This window comes from Haematobia irritans, chromosome 4 (assembly GCF_050003625.1).
Source record: "Haematobia irritans isolate KBUSLIRL chromosome 4, ASM5000362v1, whole genome shotgun sequence".
NCBI lineage: Eukaryota > Metazoa > Arthropoda > Insecta > Diptera > Muscidae > Haematobia > Haematobia irritans.
Genome location: NC_134400.1, coordinates 2,030,295 through 2,049,402, shown reverse-complemented (window position 1 = coordinate 2,049,402; position 19,108 = coordinate 2,030,295). Strand labels below are relative to the sequence as shown.

At 29.0% G+C, this 19,108-nt stretch overlaps 1 protein-coding gene across 9 annotated transcripts in view; it reads right to left on the bottom strand.

The window, feature by feature from the left end:
- The window catches only part of LOC142237072 (long-chain-fatty-acid--CoA ligase 5), a 34,222-nt gene that overhangs the window by 6,877 nt on the left and 8,237 nt on the right, over positions 1 to 19,108 (bottom strand). For 2 of the 9 annotated variants that reach the window (XM_075308422.1, XM_075308423.1), the window contains 2 exons: positions 16,242 to 16,607; positions 15,934 to 16,088 (listed from right to left, as the gene is read on the bottom strand). In XM_075308422.1, coding sequence (XP_075164537.1) covers positions 15,934 to 16,088; positions 16,242 to 16,308 — 222 coding nt within the window. In that variant the 5' untranslated portion in view covers positions 16,309 to 16,607. The other 7 variants (XM_075308429.1, XM_075308424.1, XM_075308427.1 and 4 more) reach the window with 7 other exon arrangements.

Sequence of the window (19,108 nt, the reverse complement as noted above, 5' to 3'; positions counted from 1 at the left end):
ACAGTGGGATACGTATGTGTATGGTGACCCTTCATTTTAGGTGGGGTTGGGGTAAACATATGTGTGGTGTGTGTGTGTGTGCTTAAACATAACCCAGAAAACAAATTTTAATGAACATAGCGAACAATTCAAAGAATTTAATATTTCCACTTGCCCCCTTCCACTATAGTAAGAGGGAAACAAAGCATGAATAAGAGAAGCATGCATCGATGATTGATATTCGGTTAGCGTTCAAATACATTGAGGAGGGGTAAGGTGGTATGGTCATTCTGAAAGATTGACAACAAACGAGCTTGCATGGCATTTGTTTGTCTTTGAATACCACAAAGGAAAAAAACAATTGCCACTTGTTTATGTGTAAAGGGTGTTACGGATTTTTTCCAATTTTTTTTAACAATCCTTAACCTCCGAAATTAATGTAGCATTGAAGAAATTCTTGTAAACTAAGTTAAATTTTATATGTATACACCCAAAGAAATTTGTTAGTATAATTAGCAGAACAAACTGCTATAACAACAGCAAAAATCTGCAGAAAAGGGAAAGCAATCCCAAGTTTCAGCAGCTTTGTAAGGGAAGGCTCATGATTTTATAAGGAAATGTCCCACTTGAATGCGCTTCTTATCTGAATGAATTTCAGTGCTGTCAGAAGCAGTAAATTTACATGAGGAAATCATTTCAACTTTAGTGCGCTTAAGAATGCTACTAATATCTCTTCGCACAAAATCGTTCGTTCGTAAGAAGTCGTGATAAAAACACAAAAAGCTCTTGCTTACAGAAGCGCAACTTGGTAAGCGATGCAACCGCTTACTCTAGTGCTGCGAAATTCCGCTAATTTCAGCACTTCCATTTTTAAACTAATTTTTATCGGGCGTTCAATAAAAAAAAAGCTATTAAGTGCGTCGTCCGCTATAAACGAAGAACTTAATTACACGTTTAGAAGAAGTAGCGCTGAATTCTGCACTTACAACTTTGCGCAGAATAGTAGTGCCACACTATAATTTAAGTGCTTTCAATTTTATAATTATTTTTTGCTGGGGTATTATTTAAAAGAAGACTTTGTGTTCATTTTTAACTGTTTCTTATTTTAGTGGAGTGCTAGGTCTATGAAATTTTTGCACTGGGGGTTTATCCCCCAGGAAGAAAATACCACTTTGCGGTACTCAGACAAATCCATCGCCAGGTTTCATTGAATAGATATGAAGGCTATATTTAGCTCAAAAATTTAATATTTCCTATTTTAGAAAATAGCCGATTACAAAACAAAGTATTGTGTCATTTACAACTTCAATAAAAAAAGAAACAAATTTAATTTCAATTATTTCTGTATCTTTGAAATAATAAATAAATTGAAATAAATGCTTCAAAAAATTATATCACTCCAAATCCGTTGGACCCTTTACACAATCACATTAGCGAATAAGGTGTTTTTTTGTGTATGTTTGTTTTCTGTTGCATGGTCTTAAACAAATTGATTTTGCGTTATTTTTGGCATACCCTGTGATTTGTATCTAGACGGGGATCATATTTTATCTAAAATTGAAACCAAACAAACCAAACAAAAAATGCACAAAACAATAAATTAAGAAAAAAAAGAAAAACTTGGCATTAGTTTGTCGGTTATCTTGTTAAAATGAGACATATATAGTCCAATACCCTAGGATTTGGGTACAAGCTAATGTCTTTCTCTGAATATACCCAAATACACACATATTCTTTTTTTATGTTTTCAAAATTATTTTCAATTGAAACAAATTCAGCCAATAAAAAACTTTAATTCAATTAATTTGATGTTAAACAAAATTAGTGTATATATTACACAAATAATTAAAAGTCAATTAATTTCAATAATTCTGTTAATAATTTCTGAAATGATTAAAACCTAATTGAATCAAGGAATTATTCAGTTAAATTTAATTTCTTATTGAAAACATTTTACTTCTATACAAAAATAAATTCACTTTCACATCCTTATTAATTTACCTTCAATATATCACTCTGAGAGGCCATATCAATGGGCGGGCGTATGGTTGTGATTACCCCACAGCAGGACATGTTGGCGATTTCGTTTTATAGATTCAGCAACTTGTCGATACACTGAGATACACATACGCTCACCGAGGCAGGGGTGAACGATAATTAAATGTTTTATTATTTTTGCTTTTTAAAATACTATTATTTCTCAAAAATTATGAGTTTTTGTTGTGTTTTCTTTAGATAATTTCCTTTTCTTTATGACGTGTTTACGTTTTCAGTCAATTTGTTTATATTTTCACTGGTGCTCTTGCGATTTTTCGCGAGCACTCTCACTCTCGTCGTATCTCTTTTAAGGGGTGGCAGTGTTGGGCAATCACCTCTACTTCTTACACATTTTGCTAATTTGCGAAAATATTTTAAAAATTGCCATTTTTTAATTGCTTGTGGTCTTGAAAATTGCTTATCATTTGATGCTATAAGCTGGAGATTTTTTTTTTTTTTTTTTTTGGTTTGTTTACAAATGAAAATTTCGATTGGTGAGATATGAACTCCTGAGAATGGTAACCCAAATCAAATAGGAATGTTTTCGCCAATTTGTTTCTAATCTCGAAACAATCTAAGATATATGATGTAGTATTTAGCAAGCGATTTTCTCTATAGATCTACAAACATATATATGTATATAGCCTAGATGCTATGTGGTCTATACCGCCATCACCACCTACCTATTATCAAACAAATATCTACATAGATTATATTTGTAGATCTAATTCTACCGCTGGCCACTACAACATGGTTGTGTATAATAATTCCTCATAAAAAACAGAGCAAGAAAACATTCTTATGACTTTCCATTGTGGTGAAATGAAATGCGAACAAAATATATTTTTTTACTCTGACGTCATACAAACATACGCACTGACTATATACTATTGAGAACTCAGCCTATAAACTACGATATACCATAGAACTTCGAATATGTAAATACTAACAACTCAACTCAAGTTAAATTTTAGAGATTTTCTAGTCAGCCAAATTAACGACTTTTCGAAATTTTGTCATATAAAATATTTTAAAATTTCTTCTCGATATTTCCTAAAATATTAAAAAAAATCCTATTCTTTTCCAATTTTAAAAAATTTTGTTTTTGCGATTACTTAACACAATGAAAATTTCAGATAAAATTAAACCAAGATTAATTTTTCATTGATGGGACATTTTGAAGAAAATTTTACCAAAAAACTACCAAACACAAAAGTCTTGTTTTGTCAATATATTATTTCTATAAAAAATTTGTCAACATTTTATTTCTATAGAAATTTTTAACAAAATTTTATTTCTATAGAAAATTTTGTCAAAATTTTATTTGAATAGAAAATTTTTTCAAACTTTTATTTCTATAGAAAATTTTGTTAAAATTGTATTTCTATAGAAATTTTGTCAACATTTTATTTCTATAGACATTTTTGTCAAAATTTTATTTCTATAGAAATGTTTGTCAAAATTTTATTTCTATAGAAAATTTTGTCAAAATTTTATTTATATAGAAAATTTTGTCAAAATTTTATTTATATAGAAAATTTTGTCAAAATTTTATTTCTATAGAAAATTTTAACAAAATTTTATTTCTATAGAAAATTTTAACAAAATTTTACTTCTATATAAAATTTTGTCAAAATTTTATTTCTAGAGAAAATTTTAACAAAATTTTATTTCTATAGAAAATTTTAACAAAATTTTATTTCTTTAGAAAATTTTAACAAAATTTTATTTCTATAGAAAAATTTAACAAAATTTTATTTCTTTAGAAATTTTTGTCAAAATTTTATTTCTATAGAAAATTTGTCAAAATTTTATTTCTATAGAAAATTTTGTCAAAATTTTATTTCTATAGAAAATTTTGTCAAAATTTTATTTCTATAGAAAATTTTGTCAAAATTTTATTTCTATAGAAAATGTTGTCAAAATTTCTTTCTCAAATATGGACAAAACGTAGACGATCGTCGGGTCTACTTCTGAGAGATTTAGGGTATCATTTAGTCTTTCGCCGACTGGCAAAAGATCTTGGTTTCTGATTAAAATACTTATGTGTAACAATAATGGTAACGGTATACCCGATACTCGTGATTACGTGGGTGGTTCGATAAGTATTTACCCTCGTGTAATACCCACTCGTAAGCAACTACTCTCGAAATTTCAGTCAGATCGAGTTTTTTTTGTTTGGTAGCTCTTTTCACTTTTTTTTATATTTCTATATTTATTTGTCTGTTTAATTTTGAGTGGTTGTTTATGTTTCTTTTCCCCCTAAAATGTCTCTCTGTCTCTTAAAATTTCAAGGTTAACAAATTGACCACATTCACTACAGTCGTGGACGCGCCCCTCTTTAAAGACTCTTTTCATAAAATTTCCTTTGACATAAACATGGAATATTTATGGAAACACAAATTTTAATAGAAAAAACCTTGTTAGAGTTCAATGAATTAGTTGTAATTTTTGGTTTTGTTTTTTTTTTTTTTTTGGAAAAAAAATGTCGAAGACAACATCGAAATACCACAAAAAATACATCATTGGATTGGTATGGAAAAATGATGGATAGATAACCCCATTGATGGATTGTCATGTGTATGCACTAATTTGCATATTGGTACCATGATTGGGCAATCACCTCTACTTCTTACACATTTTGCTAATTTGCGAAAATATTTTAAAAATTGCCATTTTTTAATTGCTTGTGGTCTTGAAAATTGCTTATCATTTGATGCTATAAGCTGGAGATTTTTTTTTTTTTTTTTTTGGTTTGTTTACAAATGAAAATTTCGATTGGTGAGATATGAACTCCTGAGAATGGTAACCCAAATCAAATAGGAATGTTTTCGCCAATTTGTTTCTAATCTCGAAACAATCTAAGATATATGATGTAGTATTTAGCAAGCGATTTTCTCTATAGATCTACAAACATATATATGTATATAGCCTAGATGCTATGTGGTCTATACCGCCATCACCACCTACCTATTATCAAACAAATATCTACATAGATTATAAAGGGTGATTCTTTTGAGGTTAGGATTTTCATGCATTAGTATTTGACAGATCACGTGGGATTTCAGACATGGTGTCAAAGAGAAAGATGCTCAGTATGCTTTGACATTTCATCATGAATAGACTTACTAACGAGCAACGCTTGCAAATCATTGAATTTTATTACCAAAATCAGTGGCAGAAAATCTGCTTTTTTATCGACAAATTTTGTTCAGCGATGAGGCTCATTTCTGGTTGAATGGCTACGTAAATAAGCAAAATTGCCGCATTTGGAGTGAAGAGCAACCAGAAGCCGTTCAAGAACTGCCCATGCATCCCGAAAAATGCACTGTTTGGTGTGGTTTGTACGCTGGTGGAATCATTGGACCGTATTTTTTCAAAGATGCTGTTGGACGCAACGTTACGGTGAATGGCGATCGCTATCGTTCGATGCTAACAAACTTTTTGTTGCCAAAAATGGAAGAACTGAACTTGGTTGACATGTGGTTTCAACAAGATGGCGCTACATGCCACACAGCTCGCGATTCTATGGCCATTTTGAGGGAAAACTTCGGAGAACAATTCATCTCAAGAAATGGACCGGTAAGTTGGCCACCAAGATCATGCGATTTGACGCCTTTAGACTATTTTTTGTGGGGCTACGTCAAGTCTAAAGTCTACAGAAATAAGCCAGCAACTATTCCAGCTTTGGAAGACAACATTTCCGAAGAAATTCGGGCTATTCCGGCCGAAATGCTCGAAAAAGTTGCCCAAAATTGGACTTTCCGAATGGACCACCTAAGACGCAGCCGCGGTCAACATTTAAATGAAATTATCTTCAAAAAGTAAATGTCATGGACCAATCTAACGTTTCAAATAAAGAACCGATGAGATTTTGCAAATTTTATGCGTTTTTTTTAAAAAAAAAGTTATCAAGCTCTTAACAAATCACCCTTTATTTGTAGATCTAATTCTACCGCTGGCCACTACAACATGGTTGTGTATAATAATTCCTCATAAAAAACAGAGCAAGAAAACATTCTTATGACTTTCCATTGTGGTGAAATGAAATGCGAACAAAATATATTTTTTTACTCTGACGTCATACAAACATACGCACTGACTATATACTATTGAGAACTCAGCCTATAAACTACGATATACCATAGAACTTCGAATATGTAAATACTAACAACTCAACTCAAGTTAAATTTTAGAGATTTTCTAGTCAGCCAAATTAACGACTTTTCGAAATTTTGTCATATAAAATATTTTAAAATTTCTTCTCGATATTTCCTAAAATATTAAAAAAAATCCTATTCTTTTCCAATTTTAAAAAATTTTGTTTTTGCGATTACTTAACACAATGAAAATTTCAGATAAAATTAAACCAAGATTAATTTTTCATTGATGGGACATTTTGAAGAAAATTTTACCAAAAAACTACCAAACACAAAAGTCTTGTTTTGTCAATATATTATTTCTATAAAAAATTTGTCAACATTTTATTTCTATAGAAATTTTAACAAAATTTTATTTCTATAGAAAATTTTGTCAAAATTTTATTTGAATAGAAAATTTTTTCAAACTTTTATTTCTATAGAAAATTTTGTTAAAATTGTATTTCTATAGAAATTTTGTCAACATTTTATTTCTATAGACATTTTTGTCAAAATTTTATTTCTATAGAAATGTTTGTCAAAATTTTATTTCTATAGAAAATTTTGTCAAAATTTTATTTATATAGAAAATTTTGTCAAAATTTTATTTATATAGAAAATTTTGTCAAAATTTTATTTCTATAGAAAATTTTAACAAAATTTTATTTCTATAGAAAATTTTAACAAAATTTTACTTCTATATAAAATTTTGTCAAAATTTTATTTCTAGAGAAAATTTTAACAAAATTTTATTTCTATAGAAAATTTTAACAAAATTTTATTTCTTTAGAAAATTTTAACAAAATTTTATTTCTATAGAAAAATTTAACAAAATTTTATTTCTTTAGAAATTTTTGTCAAAATTTTATTTCTATAGAAAATTTGTCAAAATTTTATTTCTATAGAAAATTTTGTCAAAATTTTATTTCTATAGAAAATTTTGTCAAAATTTTATTTCTATAGAAAATTTTGTCAAAATTTTATTTCTATAGAAAATGTTGTCAAAATTTCTTTCTCAAATATGGACAAAACGTAGACGATCGTCGGGTCTACTTCTGAGAGATTTAGGGTATCATTTAGTCTTTCGCCGACTGGCAAAAGATCTTGGTTTCTGATTAAAATACTTATGTGTAACAATAATGGTAACGGTATACCCGATACTCGTGATTACGTGGGTGGTTCGATAAGTATTTACCCTCGTGTAATACCCACTCGTAAGCAACTACTCTCGAAATTTCAGTCAGATCGAGTTTTTTTTGTTTGGTAGCTCTTTTCACTTTTTTTTATATTTCTATATTTATTTGTCTGTTTAATTTTGAGTGGTTGTTTATGTTTCTTTTCCCCCTAAAATGTCTCTCTGTCTCTTAAAATTTCAAGGTTAACAAATTGACCACATTCACTACAGTCGTGGACGCGCCCCTCTTTAAAGACTCTTTTCATAAAATTTCCTTTGACATAAACATGGAATATTTATGGAAACACAAATTTTAATAGAAAAAACCTTGTTAGAGTTCAATGAATTAGTTGTAATTTTTGGTTTTGTTTTTTTTTTTTTTTTTGGAAAAAAAATGTCGAAGACAACATCGAAATACCACAAAAAATACATCATTGGATTGGTATGGAAAAATGATGGATAGATAACCCCATTGATGGATTGTCATGTGTATGCACTAATTTGCATATTGGTACCATAATTTTAAAGTAGACTAAATACACAGAGTACGCGTACATGATGCAACTATGACGATAAGGCAAATCATCAAATAATGTTAATAAATCAAAAATGATGAATGTTGGTCGCCTGAGAAACTATAATATTTGACTTAGCATATTCTCATTTCGAGGCAGGTATGAGATAAATCTGTTTCATTTCATGTCATTCAGTCTATTTCTGGTGGTATTTTCGTCATATCGCATCAAGTGGTTAGCTACCTAAGTGTTGACCAAAAAAACAAAAAGCTAGCAAAATAAAACAAACAGTCAATCGACAAATGATGAGTAAATGGGATTTTTGTTATTAATTCTCATAGAGAACATGAATAAACAAATGAATGGAGATAAATAAATGGATAAAAAAATACCTAAATTAAATCCTCAACATGACACAGATGTTAAAGAAAAATATTTTTGGACATAGTAACAGGACTCCTTTAATTCTTATTAAGACCATGGGATAAATGCTAAGAAAATATGTTTTAGTATCATGGAAAATTTGACGGTAGTATGGTAGCCATACAGATAAACCAGGTCTCCAAAAGTTACAAAAATATTTGTGGTATCCATGCTAGCTTAATGCTTGGTATATACACTTCCGAGCCAATGCGGCTTCTTTAAAATAAAGGTATTTTTAAGGACCTCTCTTGCTTTAAATCTAGGATCAATAAAATTAATGAACCACAGATGCTGCTCTGTGATTTTTAGGGAGCTATCTAGTTTCTAGGCTCTGTACATTTATAATTAGGACCAAGGCCTGTTTTTGCGATATAATTAATTCAAATTAATTGCAATTAATTAATTCAAATCAAAATTTATTTAAATCAAAAATGTTTTTTTACTTTTTGGGAAGTTTGCCTTACATCAAAAACATTCGACTTTAACGGAGGGACAAACGTCAAAGATTAGTGTCCTAAATTTAAGGAAAACAATTCTTCATGCGAAGATTATAAACTTCTTATAATTAAAATTTAACGTTTTTTACTGAGAAGTCATTCTTTTAAGCATCCGGTGCATTCATATTATCAGTTCGTCAGATGTTAAGCTACTTCACTATTTCGGATTTCATTTAAAAAAATAAGAAAATACTTAAAAAAACAATCCCGATTTTAATCCCGTATTGAAATAGACTGGCACATATTTCACATGAAATTTGCAGTCCTAAATCATCGCATATCTACAAGAGCATTTTTGGGTGTTCATTAAAAGCATTAACTTGGAAACAGACTTCCAAAATTTTCTAGGTAACTCTAACCGACATGGCTGATTATTATTAATTCATCTAATAAAAAATTGATTGATTCTATACAAAAAAATGTTACATAAATAATTTTCGACAAATTTCCTATCACTTCTTGATGGAGTAATATTTCGATATTTCAAGCCAGCGGTAAAGCAATGAAAATTAAAAAAATAATAAAAATTCTAAATGGCATAAATCTAAGCATCACTATTTATTATTCAATTCAGAAGTCTATCTATGATATTATGAGGTCTTATCTTCAAGTATCTTAAATAATTTCATGCTAATGCAAATCATTAAAAAATATATGCTTCCGTAGGACATTAATTACGTTTAATGATTCTGTTAAAAACAATTTTTTGCTCCACATATTGGTTACTGAAACAAATGACGGTAATAATAACTAATCAATTTCCTGCCATTACAATCTGTATATAATTTCTTTTAATGACTGGGATGATTCTAATATTTATTGACATTTTGTACCCAAATTTTATTCATCTAAAAACTGGTAAACAATATTTAATGGACTTATTATTCTTAAATTATTCTTATCTTAAAAAATATCAAACACATATCGGTACACCTATGGCTATATTCCAAATTCCAACAAAACATTAGCGAACACACAAAATATAACCCAAATATTAAAAATAATATCAACAACAAAAATCTGTGTTAGGCAAAATTGAACAAAATGATAATTGCCAAGTATTTTGTATAAGGCAATAACAAAATAAAAAAAAAACAACTAAATAAAAAAAATGATTGTCTATACTCAAATTTGGGGAAAACATAACAACAATAATACCATCGACGACATCCACGACAGATTTCAATTCATAACTGACTCATTTGTAAGATAATGAAATAAACCAATTGGACATTGTAGTATTTTTTGGCTTTTTATATTATCCACGAGGTTATACTAAATTACTCACAGCGTTTGTGGTACTCCATATATATCATACATTTATTTAACTTAAGTAGAAGCATAGCAACTAAAATCTACAATTCCAAATACTTCACCATAATTTTAATACATTTTAGTTCCTAATTAACTGGAATTCTTGCACTAACAAGAAAACATTTGTCTTAGATTGAAAGACACGATTTTAAAGACAAGTGAAATATCCTAAACTTCTTTAAAATATATATATATATTTTTTAAATATCTTTATTATAAGTTAATGTATCCTTTAGTAAGACAATATTTTTATGGGTGTGTTTTAATTCAAATGTTACATTTATAGCAAAAGCTTCATCATATTAACGAAATGTGTCATTAAAATTTAGGCAATAAAACAAATTCTTTGATATAAAGAAATTTTTTGTTATTATAACGAATTTTCAATCATCGAAACTATTCGTACTGTTAAGGAATATTTTCATTGTCTGAAAATATCCGAAAATCCTTAAGGTCAAAACCGTTGAATCCATGTAAATTTTTTTGAGGTTAGTATTATGAATATTTACATAAAGACATCTTATGAGAATTGCAAAACATCTTTGTTCTCGACATTTTGGATTGCAATTTAATTCTTCCGAAACTTCTTAAGAATCCAGGTAGCACTCAACCAATGAATATCATAGTTCTCCAATAAAGCGAATGCCAACCATGGTGCTACTCGAGCCAAAAATAATCTACCAAAATTTTGAGAAAATTTTACCAAAAAAAACTACCGAACAAAAAGTCTTAATCAAAATTTTGTTTCTATAGAAAATTTTGTCAAAATTTTATTTCTATAGAATATTTTGACAAAATTTTATTTCTATAGAATATTTTGACAAAATTTTATTTCTATAGAATATTTTGTCAAAATTTTATTTCTATAGAAAGTTTTGCAAAATGTTATTCCTATAGAAAATTTGGTCAAAATTTTATTCCTATAGAAAATTTGGTCAAAATTTTATTTCTACAGAAATTGTTGTCTAAATTTTATTTCTATAGATTTTTTTTGTCAGTTTTTTTTTATAGAAATTTTTGTCAATTTTTTTTCATAGAAAATTTTGTCAAAATTTTATTTCTATAGAAAATTTTGTCAAAATTTTATATCTATAGAAAATTGTGTCAAAACTTTATTTCTATAGACGTTTTTTTTCAAATTTTATATCTATAAAAAATTTTGTCAAAATTTTATTTCCATAGAAAATTTAGCAAAATTTTATTACTATAGAAAATTTTTTGTGATTTCACTTTCATCGTAAACGCCGTACGAGGTTTTAATAATGACCCACCTATGTTTACAACGATAATTGAGCTACACCATTACCTACTAGGAAACTTACAACACCTGAGCTAATGGCTTGACAAGGACCAATCTTTTGGAAATCTTTCTCGTATGTGATTCATGGTGGAAGGTATTTAAGAATCGGGCCAGATGAGCTATTTATTGTTTTCATTTGGTTGAAATTTGCAAGACACCAGCTTTAGCATCAATAATCACAAGCAAGAACAAACAAAATTTTTTTAGATGAGGTTTTGTCTTCGAATTTGTCTTCGTTTTCACTTTTTCTGTTTTTCACATTTTTTTATTTTTATTTTTTTTTTTTTGCTAAATGGCAGACAATTTAAATTTATTCATTCATATATCAAAGAGTATTAGTATTGGAAAAAAAGAATACGAAAAAATAAACATGGGGATAGGTACCGGGGCTACGGACTACAACCATTGAGCATTTTTGCTATTTGGTTATTGGTTGTTTTTTTATTTAGCGATTTCTTGTCAACGACATATTAAAGTTTTTTATTGCATGAAATTCCTTAAATTTGCTGATGATTGTTTCATTGCTATTTTTTATTCCTTCTAAATTTTTATTTAAACTTTAACATTATTCGACATCTATATTGTTTAGAGATGAACTACAATTTTTCCCAAAAATGTATTATTAGTTTTTTAATTTCGACTTTCGTTTTAAATTAAGGACTCTGGTATGGATTTTTTTTAAAAGCACTAGCTGTTTTTTCGAAATTTAATCCAGGGTGATCGATCCATAGATATGGTTTCTCTTTCTAAGATGCAAACATATTTTCGTATTGTTTGGCATAGGTTGTCTATATAAAAATGAAGAGTAGCCAAAGCACAAGCCACAATCAATTACGTTTTTCATTGTGGCTGATTGGATGAATGGTTGGTTATTGCACTTCTTTTTCGTGTTTTACGTAATGAATAGAATAGAAAAGTGTCACATCTAATAGCCAGACACTCGTATCTAATTTTCTTGAGGCATATAATTTCTTTTATTTTTATTCTTCCTTGTACATTTTGGTTGTCGATTGAGACTGAGATTAAAATCGAAAATTCTCTTTCTTCGTTTATGGTAATAGTGGACAGATTGAAAACTAACTGAAACTGCTTTTGATTTTCTTTTCCGATATTACTTTTATTCTTTGATCCGTTTAATATTCGTTTCTTTTCATATAAATTCCCATGAAAATTTCGCAACACGGCGGCGGACGTTCAAAATCATACTGAGCGAATAAAATTTCTTTTTTGTTACAGCCAGACAGACAGGCAAAATGTTTACCGTGTTCGTGCGTCTGATTGCCAATATCTTTGTGGTTTCTTGGTCCAATGATGATCGTTTGGCTATTGTGGGTCTTATGAGCACTATCAGAGAGTGCCCACCACTTTGTGAGAGATAAACGGCAGAGTGAATGAATTTGAATGTGGCAGATGGTCATAGCAGAATTGCATAAAGATCACATGAAATTACTGGGGAAATCCTTAATATAATACTCACGATTTCAATTCGCATATGATGGCACTGAGAAAAATTTTACATAGTAACTATCAAAGATTTCTTCAAGGGGAAGGTGTTTTTAAGGGATGAAAAAGTTTAAATTCGGCTTTTGGACGAGTCGAAAAAAGTCGATAAAAATGAAAAATTTCGTGAAAATCGGCTTGTGATGTTAGTCAAAATTTTGATTCTGTTTACAGCCTATTTTTTTATTTTAATTTTTTTTTTCACTGTATTTTTAGATTCGAAGGCTTTTGTTTGATGCACAAAGCCAGAACTAGATCGACTAAGAAGATAAGTCAATCAGCATATTAAATATGCCATCTAGGCAAATATTTCTATTGACCTCCATTTCCCAAATCCAAGGGTTCCAAACCTTACAGACTAGTAGAATTAAATGTAAAATTAAGCCAAGTCCTACTCATGCTAAATATTCATATTCAAGTACTCTCAAAATTGGTTCTTAATTTGCGTAGTTACTCCTACACTGAAAAAATATTTACGTGATCTTAAAGACTACGAATACTAAATTTTAGGATGCGCAATTTTCAAAATATTAAGGACATATTTCTTTAAAATGATTAAATTTTGATAATAAAGTTTATAATCTTTGCTTCAAATCTTTTTTTTTCATTAAATTTAGACACAAATTTTGGAAATTTGCGTCCTTCCGTTAAAGTTGCATGTCTTTGAACTAAGGCAAATTTTTCTTAAAATAAAGAAACAAATTCTTTATTTAAAGAAATCGTCTTTAAATTAACTGAAATATTAAATCTTTAGGTTTAAGACGCTTCAAAGATAGGCTAAGACTTAGTTTGAGGATTTAGCATCGTTGGTTTTAAGTTTTTTTTTACATATAAAAAAAAAACATTTTTTACTTTGGAGTATCTGTTATAATTTGGATTTTAAAACCGGCATTTATTTGTACGTGAATAGCTTCATTAATATACCGTGAACAGAGAATGAAAATTCGATAAATGAGATCTGTACCTTAATTTTAATTTTATTGATCCTAGATTTAAAGCCAGTTAGGTCGCTAAAAAGTCTTTATTTTAAAGAAGCCACTTCTTTGGCTCGGAATCAATACAAAAATCCTTAAGGGAAAGTCAAAATCTTTCGATCCAAGTAAACTTTTTGTATGGTATGAGTGTATGGAAAAATCTTTTGATATACTCAAAATAACACAAGCTAGTATCTTCAGGAAATTTTCTGATTTGTGAGTACCTACAACTCGACCCAACCGAAATCTCTGTTTTTTTTTACAACAACATTTTGTTCAGTGTACATTCTCATTCAAAATCAAAATGTAAAACTACTGAAATATTTTATGTTCTTCTTCAGAGACAATGATTGACTATGAGCTAATGGTGAGCATGATAATCATGTTCGTAATTTAAAATGAGTAAAATGCAGGAATTTAAGTTTTCGCAAAACAGACGGACGGACAGATGAACGCCTGAAAAATTGTGTATTTTCCCGGGGGGTTATTTTTATACACCGTATCTGTCAAACATTCACATGAAAAATAAAGAGAATCCGAATTTCACCATTAACTGTTTTGGCTTTACACGACCTATGTGCATCCACTGCCATTCGTTGTCCCAATTTGTGTCTGCAACGTCAAGTCATGTGTTTCCACCAAAAAAACCACCACATCACATCGTTCATCGATTGACTACCACCACCACTCAGCGAATCGAAATCATTGTGATCCGAAACCAAAAAAAAAAAATAAAATTGCTATACTCTTAAATTAAAATCTTAAGGTTTCCTATATATGTTCATATTTCAATCAAACATTGAATTATTTTTTCGTTAATTTTTTTATGTCAATAAATTTGGATTTTCTTTTCAAACAAAAGGATTTTTCGATTGTTAGTAAAACCCGGTTGAACCGGAACACTGTTCATAGGTTAGGGAAAATAGTTGGGTTTTTTTAGAACCACGAAAATCCGACAAAACCCCCCAATATGCAATAATTTCCAAGTTTAAATCTAACATAAATCATATAGTAAACGTAACAGCTCTCAAAAAAGGGGCGCTAATGCCAACAGTTGTATACAAATATAGCGCACAATTTTAGTAAAAAATAAGATAGTTCATACTTTCCTGAAATGGGAGAATTTTGGTTAACTTGCGTTCATAAGTCCCTCAAATAAGTAAATTTTACAAAAACTGTACCCGTCTTGATCTTCGTATAGCCGTAAAGACATTTTAGCAATTTTTAAATTCCAAAATATGAAATTTACTTAAACTTTATTAGTTTTAATAAAGTTTCTTCAATTTGACAAAAAAAGAAACGTATTAACTTATTTGTAACATGTTGCAATTAAAAAACCATTTTAGTTGAAATTTCCTAAAATAATCCAACATTTTCTTTCATAATGGGTTCACATTTGTTTTTGGGTGAAACAAGTCTTTCTTGCTAAATTTTTGTTTGTTGGGAAATTCACTAGTCCTCTTCTATGGTTTAATTTATAGCAGTCTCAGGATATTGTCTTGTCAATTACAAAATTTCAATTGTATCATTAATTGATTTTTCCCCGTTCATGTGCTAATACAGAACAGATTTCTGAAAAAATATATCGTACGCGCAACAATGTCTGCCCAATGGTCAGATAAAAGCCGAGAAAGCCCCCTCCGGAGGACAGACATAGAAAACAAAATAAATAATGCATAGAATTAGAAATATTTGAGGCGTGCCATGATGGATGCTCATGTGCTCATTAGTTGTTCAAATGGGGTGCTTTCTCGCACTGTTTCAGTAGTCACTTTTGTAGATGTACCAATTTAAAAAATTTAAGAAAATCATGTTTTTGTTTAAATTAAAACAATATAAAAATTAAGGAGAAACGACTATGAGACACCTTATTGTTGGTAAAATTACCAAACCCATTAGTGAATGAAAAAAATAATGTTTCAATTTCTCCTCTATGGCTCAGTATCAATATCGAAATCTTTAGTGTAAAAGCAAAACCTTTGATACCGGACAATCCGGTTTTTCAGTGAATACATTCTCTTATGGCCCCCTTGCGAACAACACTTTCAAATATCATTGGTTATTGTGGATCAAGTACTTACTTCAAGTATAGGTGACTGATTTTCCAGAGGCACTAATGGTTTTTCCGGTATTGGCCGTGATGCAAAGTAATATGCGGACGCTGCTGCAATGCCTGTGAGCGTTAAAACACCAGCGGTGCCACCGAAATAGTAAAGGTAACCATCAATTTCATCAACTGTAATGGAATACGAAATGATGGATATGAGTAGATAATAAAAGTAAACACTACGCTTCGAAAAGGATAACCATAAACGATAGGTGTGACCTTAGTAGCCATGACCCATATGCCATGTGACCTGCTGCCGCTGCTTTTCATATATCTACTTACACAAATATGAAATGTTGCTCATTATGAAATGATTCACATAGGCCCAAATAGATTTTTCCGGCGACATATGTTTGCCGTGTGCTACGTCAGTTTTTATTGCGGAGGGGAGTTGTTGTCTCTATTGCTCTTGTTTCTATGTATCGTCAATCCCCTAAAGTTGTTGTTCTTTTATTCCTTTTAATTCAATATGCAATGGTGGCAAATATTAAAAATATTCCAAATAAGAATATATATGCCTCGACGATGATATTTTTAACCAAATTCCTGAGTATGTGAATTATCCTTCTTGTGGCTTTAAATCGTCGAAATAAAGATTGAAGATTGTTAAGTGAAATTTGTTCTTCTCTTTTTTGCCTACTGCCAAATCTGAAAGGAAATGATAAAGAAATAGGGTTTAATTAATAAAGGGGTTAATCGTAAATGTTTTTGTTTTAGCCTTATTTGGTATTAATTTCAAAATTTAATTAAAATTTATCTGGTGTAAAATATACCGATATATACTGGAACGAAATTTTAGACAAACGAAATTTGTTATAATTTTTCTTAAAGAGCAAATAAATCCGAATTCAAAATAACCCTGAGAAGTGTTGCAAGTATTTTATCTAATGAGATTTTATCAATAAAAATTTGTTAGCATAAATAAAAAATTTTTATCAATAAAAAATTCGTTAGCATCAAACTTAGTTTGTCTAAAATTTCGTTCGTCGTTCGTCGGAAAAGAAAACTCTTCTTTTAGTGTAAATAAAGATTATGAATGTCGCTCAATGCATTTTATACAAAAAACAGAGATTTTTCTTCAAACTCCATTTTATAAAATTTGATTTGTCTTTTAACCCTCTAATGCCCCAATTTGTTCTCATCTGATTAAATATTCAATGTTAACGACACAAAAACAAGAAAACTAACCAAGAAAAATGTATACCGTAAAATTCAGTATATGTTGCAAAGGCTCTTGAACAGGTTCAACTAAGTTTTCTTTTTATTTTATTCATTTTTGTTGTTTCAAAGTGTGTTTTACTAAAGGCTTCTTTATTTAATGAAGCCCGCTTAAAGGAGGGATTGGGCATTAGAGGGTTAAATAAGAAAAACGATTTTCTTGGTTTCAAGACTCTTATCTTAAATCTTGGTTTGTTCTTGATCTCATTCATCAAATTTACCTTGTTCTCATTGAAATATAATAGGCAAGAGAATCACCTAACAAAGTATGCAAAATCTTCAAAATAACCTTTGACAATTTTTAAAGTTTTTTGTCTTTAATTTTAAAATTTAATTTATCAGTTCATCGAAAATTTTCATAATCCAAAATTGTTTTTCTCGCAAAGAAAAACATGCCAGAGTCCTAAGTTGAATAAAAAATGTATTTTATACAAAAGAAAAATAAAAAATTTGTTTTATTTGTTGAACCTACTACGAAGAAATTTTTTGATTAATTTTAGAAAATTTAGATTTTTTGAAAATTTGAACTAAACAGTATTACAAACGATGACATCACACAGATATTATAGAAATAAATAAATATTTTCCAACAAATTCCAGAATATTTATTAGACATAATTAATTTTTTTTCTCTTGTTAAAGAGATAGGCGCATTTGTACACTAACAAAAAAAAGTTTACTTGGATCCAAAAATTTTGACCTTTCCTTAAGGATTTTGGTATTGATTCCGAGCCAAAGATGTGGCTTCTTTAAAATAAAGAAATTTTTTAGCGACCTATCTGGCTTTAAATCTAGGACCAATAAAATTAAAATTAGGATACAGATCTCATATATCAAATTTTCATTCTCTTTTCGCGGTTTATTAATAAAGGTACTCAGGTACAAAAATATGCCAGTTTAAAAATCCGAATTATAACGGATTCTTCAAAGTAAAAAATGTTTTCTTAATTAAAAAAAAAAACAAACTTTAAACCAAAGACTCAAAATCCTCAAAATAGGTCTTAGGCTATAATTGAAGCGTTTTTATTTTAAATCTAAAGTTTCAATATTTCAGTTAATTTAAGGACCATTTCTTTAGATCAAAATGTGTTTCTTTAATTTAAGGAAAAATTGTCTTAGTTTAAAGACATGCAACTTTAAAATGTGTGTCCTAAATTTAATGAAAAAAATTTTCGAAGTAAAGATTATAAATTCTATTTTAATTAAAATTTCATTATTTTAAAGAAATTTGTCCTTAATATTTGAAAATTTGAAGCTTTTTAATCTTAAATCTAAAGTTTCAATATTTCAGTTAATTTAAGGACCATTTCTTTAAATCAAAAAGGTGTTTCTTTACTTTAAGGAAAATTAGCCTTAGTTCAAAGACATGCGACTTTAACGGAGGGACGCAAATTTACAAAATTTGTGTCCTAAATTTAATGAAAAAAATTTGAAGCTAAAATTATAAACTTTTTTAAATTAAAATTTCATTATTTTAAAAAAATTTGTTCTTAATATTTTGTAAATTTCGCATCCTAAAATTTAGGTTGCGTAATCTTTAATACTACGTAAATATGTTTTTCAGTGTAGACTTTAGATTTCGTAGTTAAAGTTTATCTGGTTGTGAATTGCATAAACGAGGTATCCTTGTTTTGAGTACACTAAACTTAGACGTTAAGTTAAACTTCACAATTAGAATATCTTTATTGCAAGGAAACTATGTCTTTAACAATATAGAAAAACTTTAACTAATTTTTATGATAAGTAGGTCAAACCCAATTAAATAAATCCATATATCGTTTATTGAATTTTCCTAAAAAAACATTAGAAGTTGGTCAAACCTTCCCTGATGGCCACTGGTAGTCTTTAAAAATTTTTACTTATATTACAATTAAGCAATTTTTCCATATTAATTTAATGAGAAAGTCAACATCTGTGCTTGAGGTATGCAT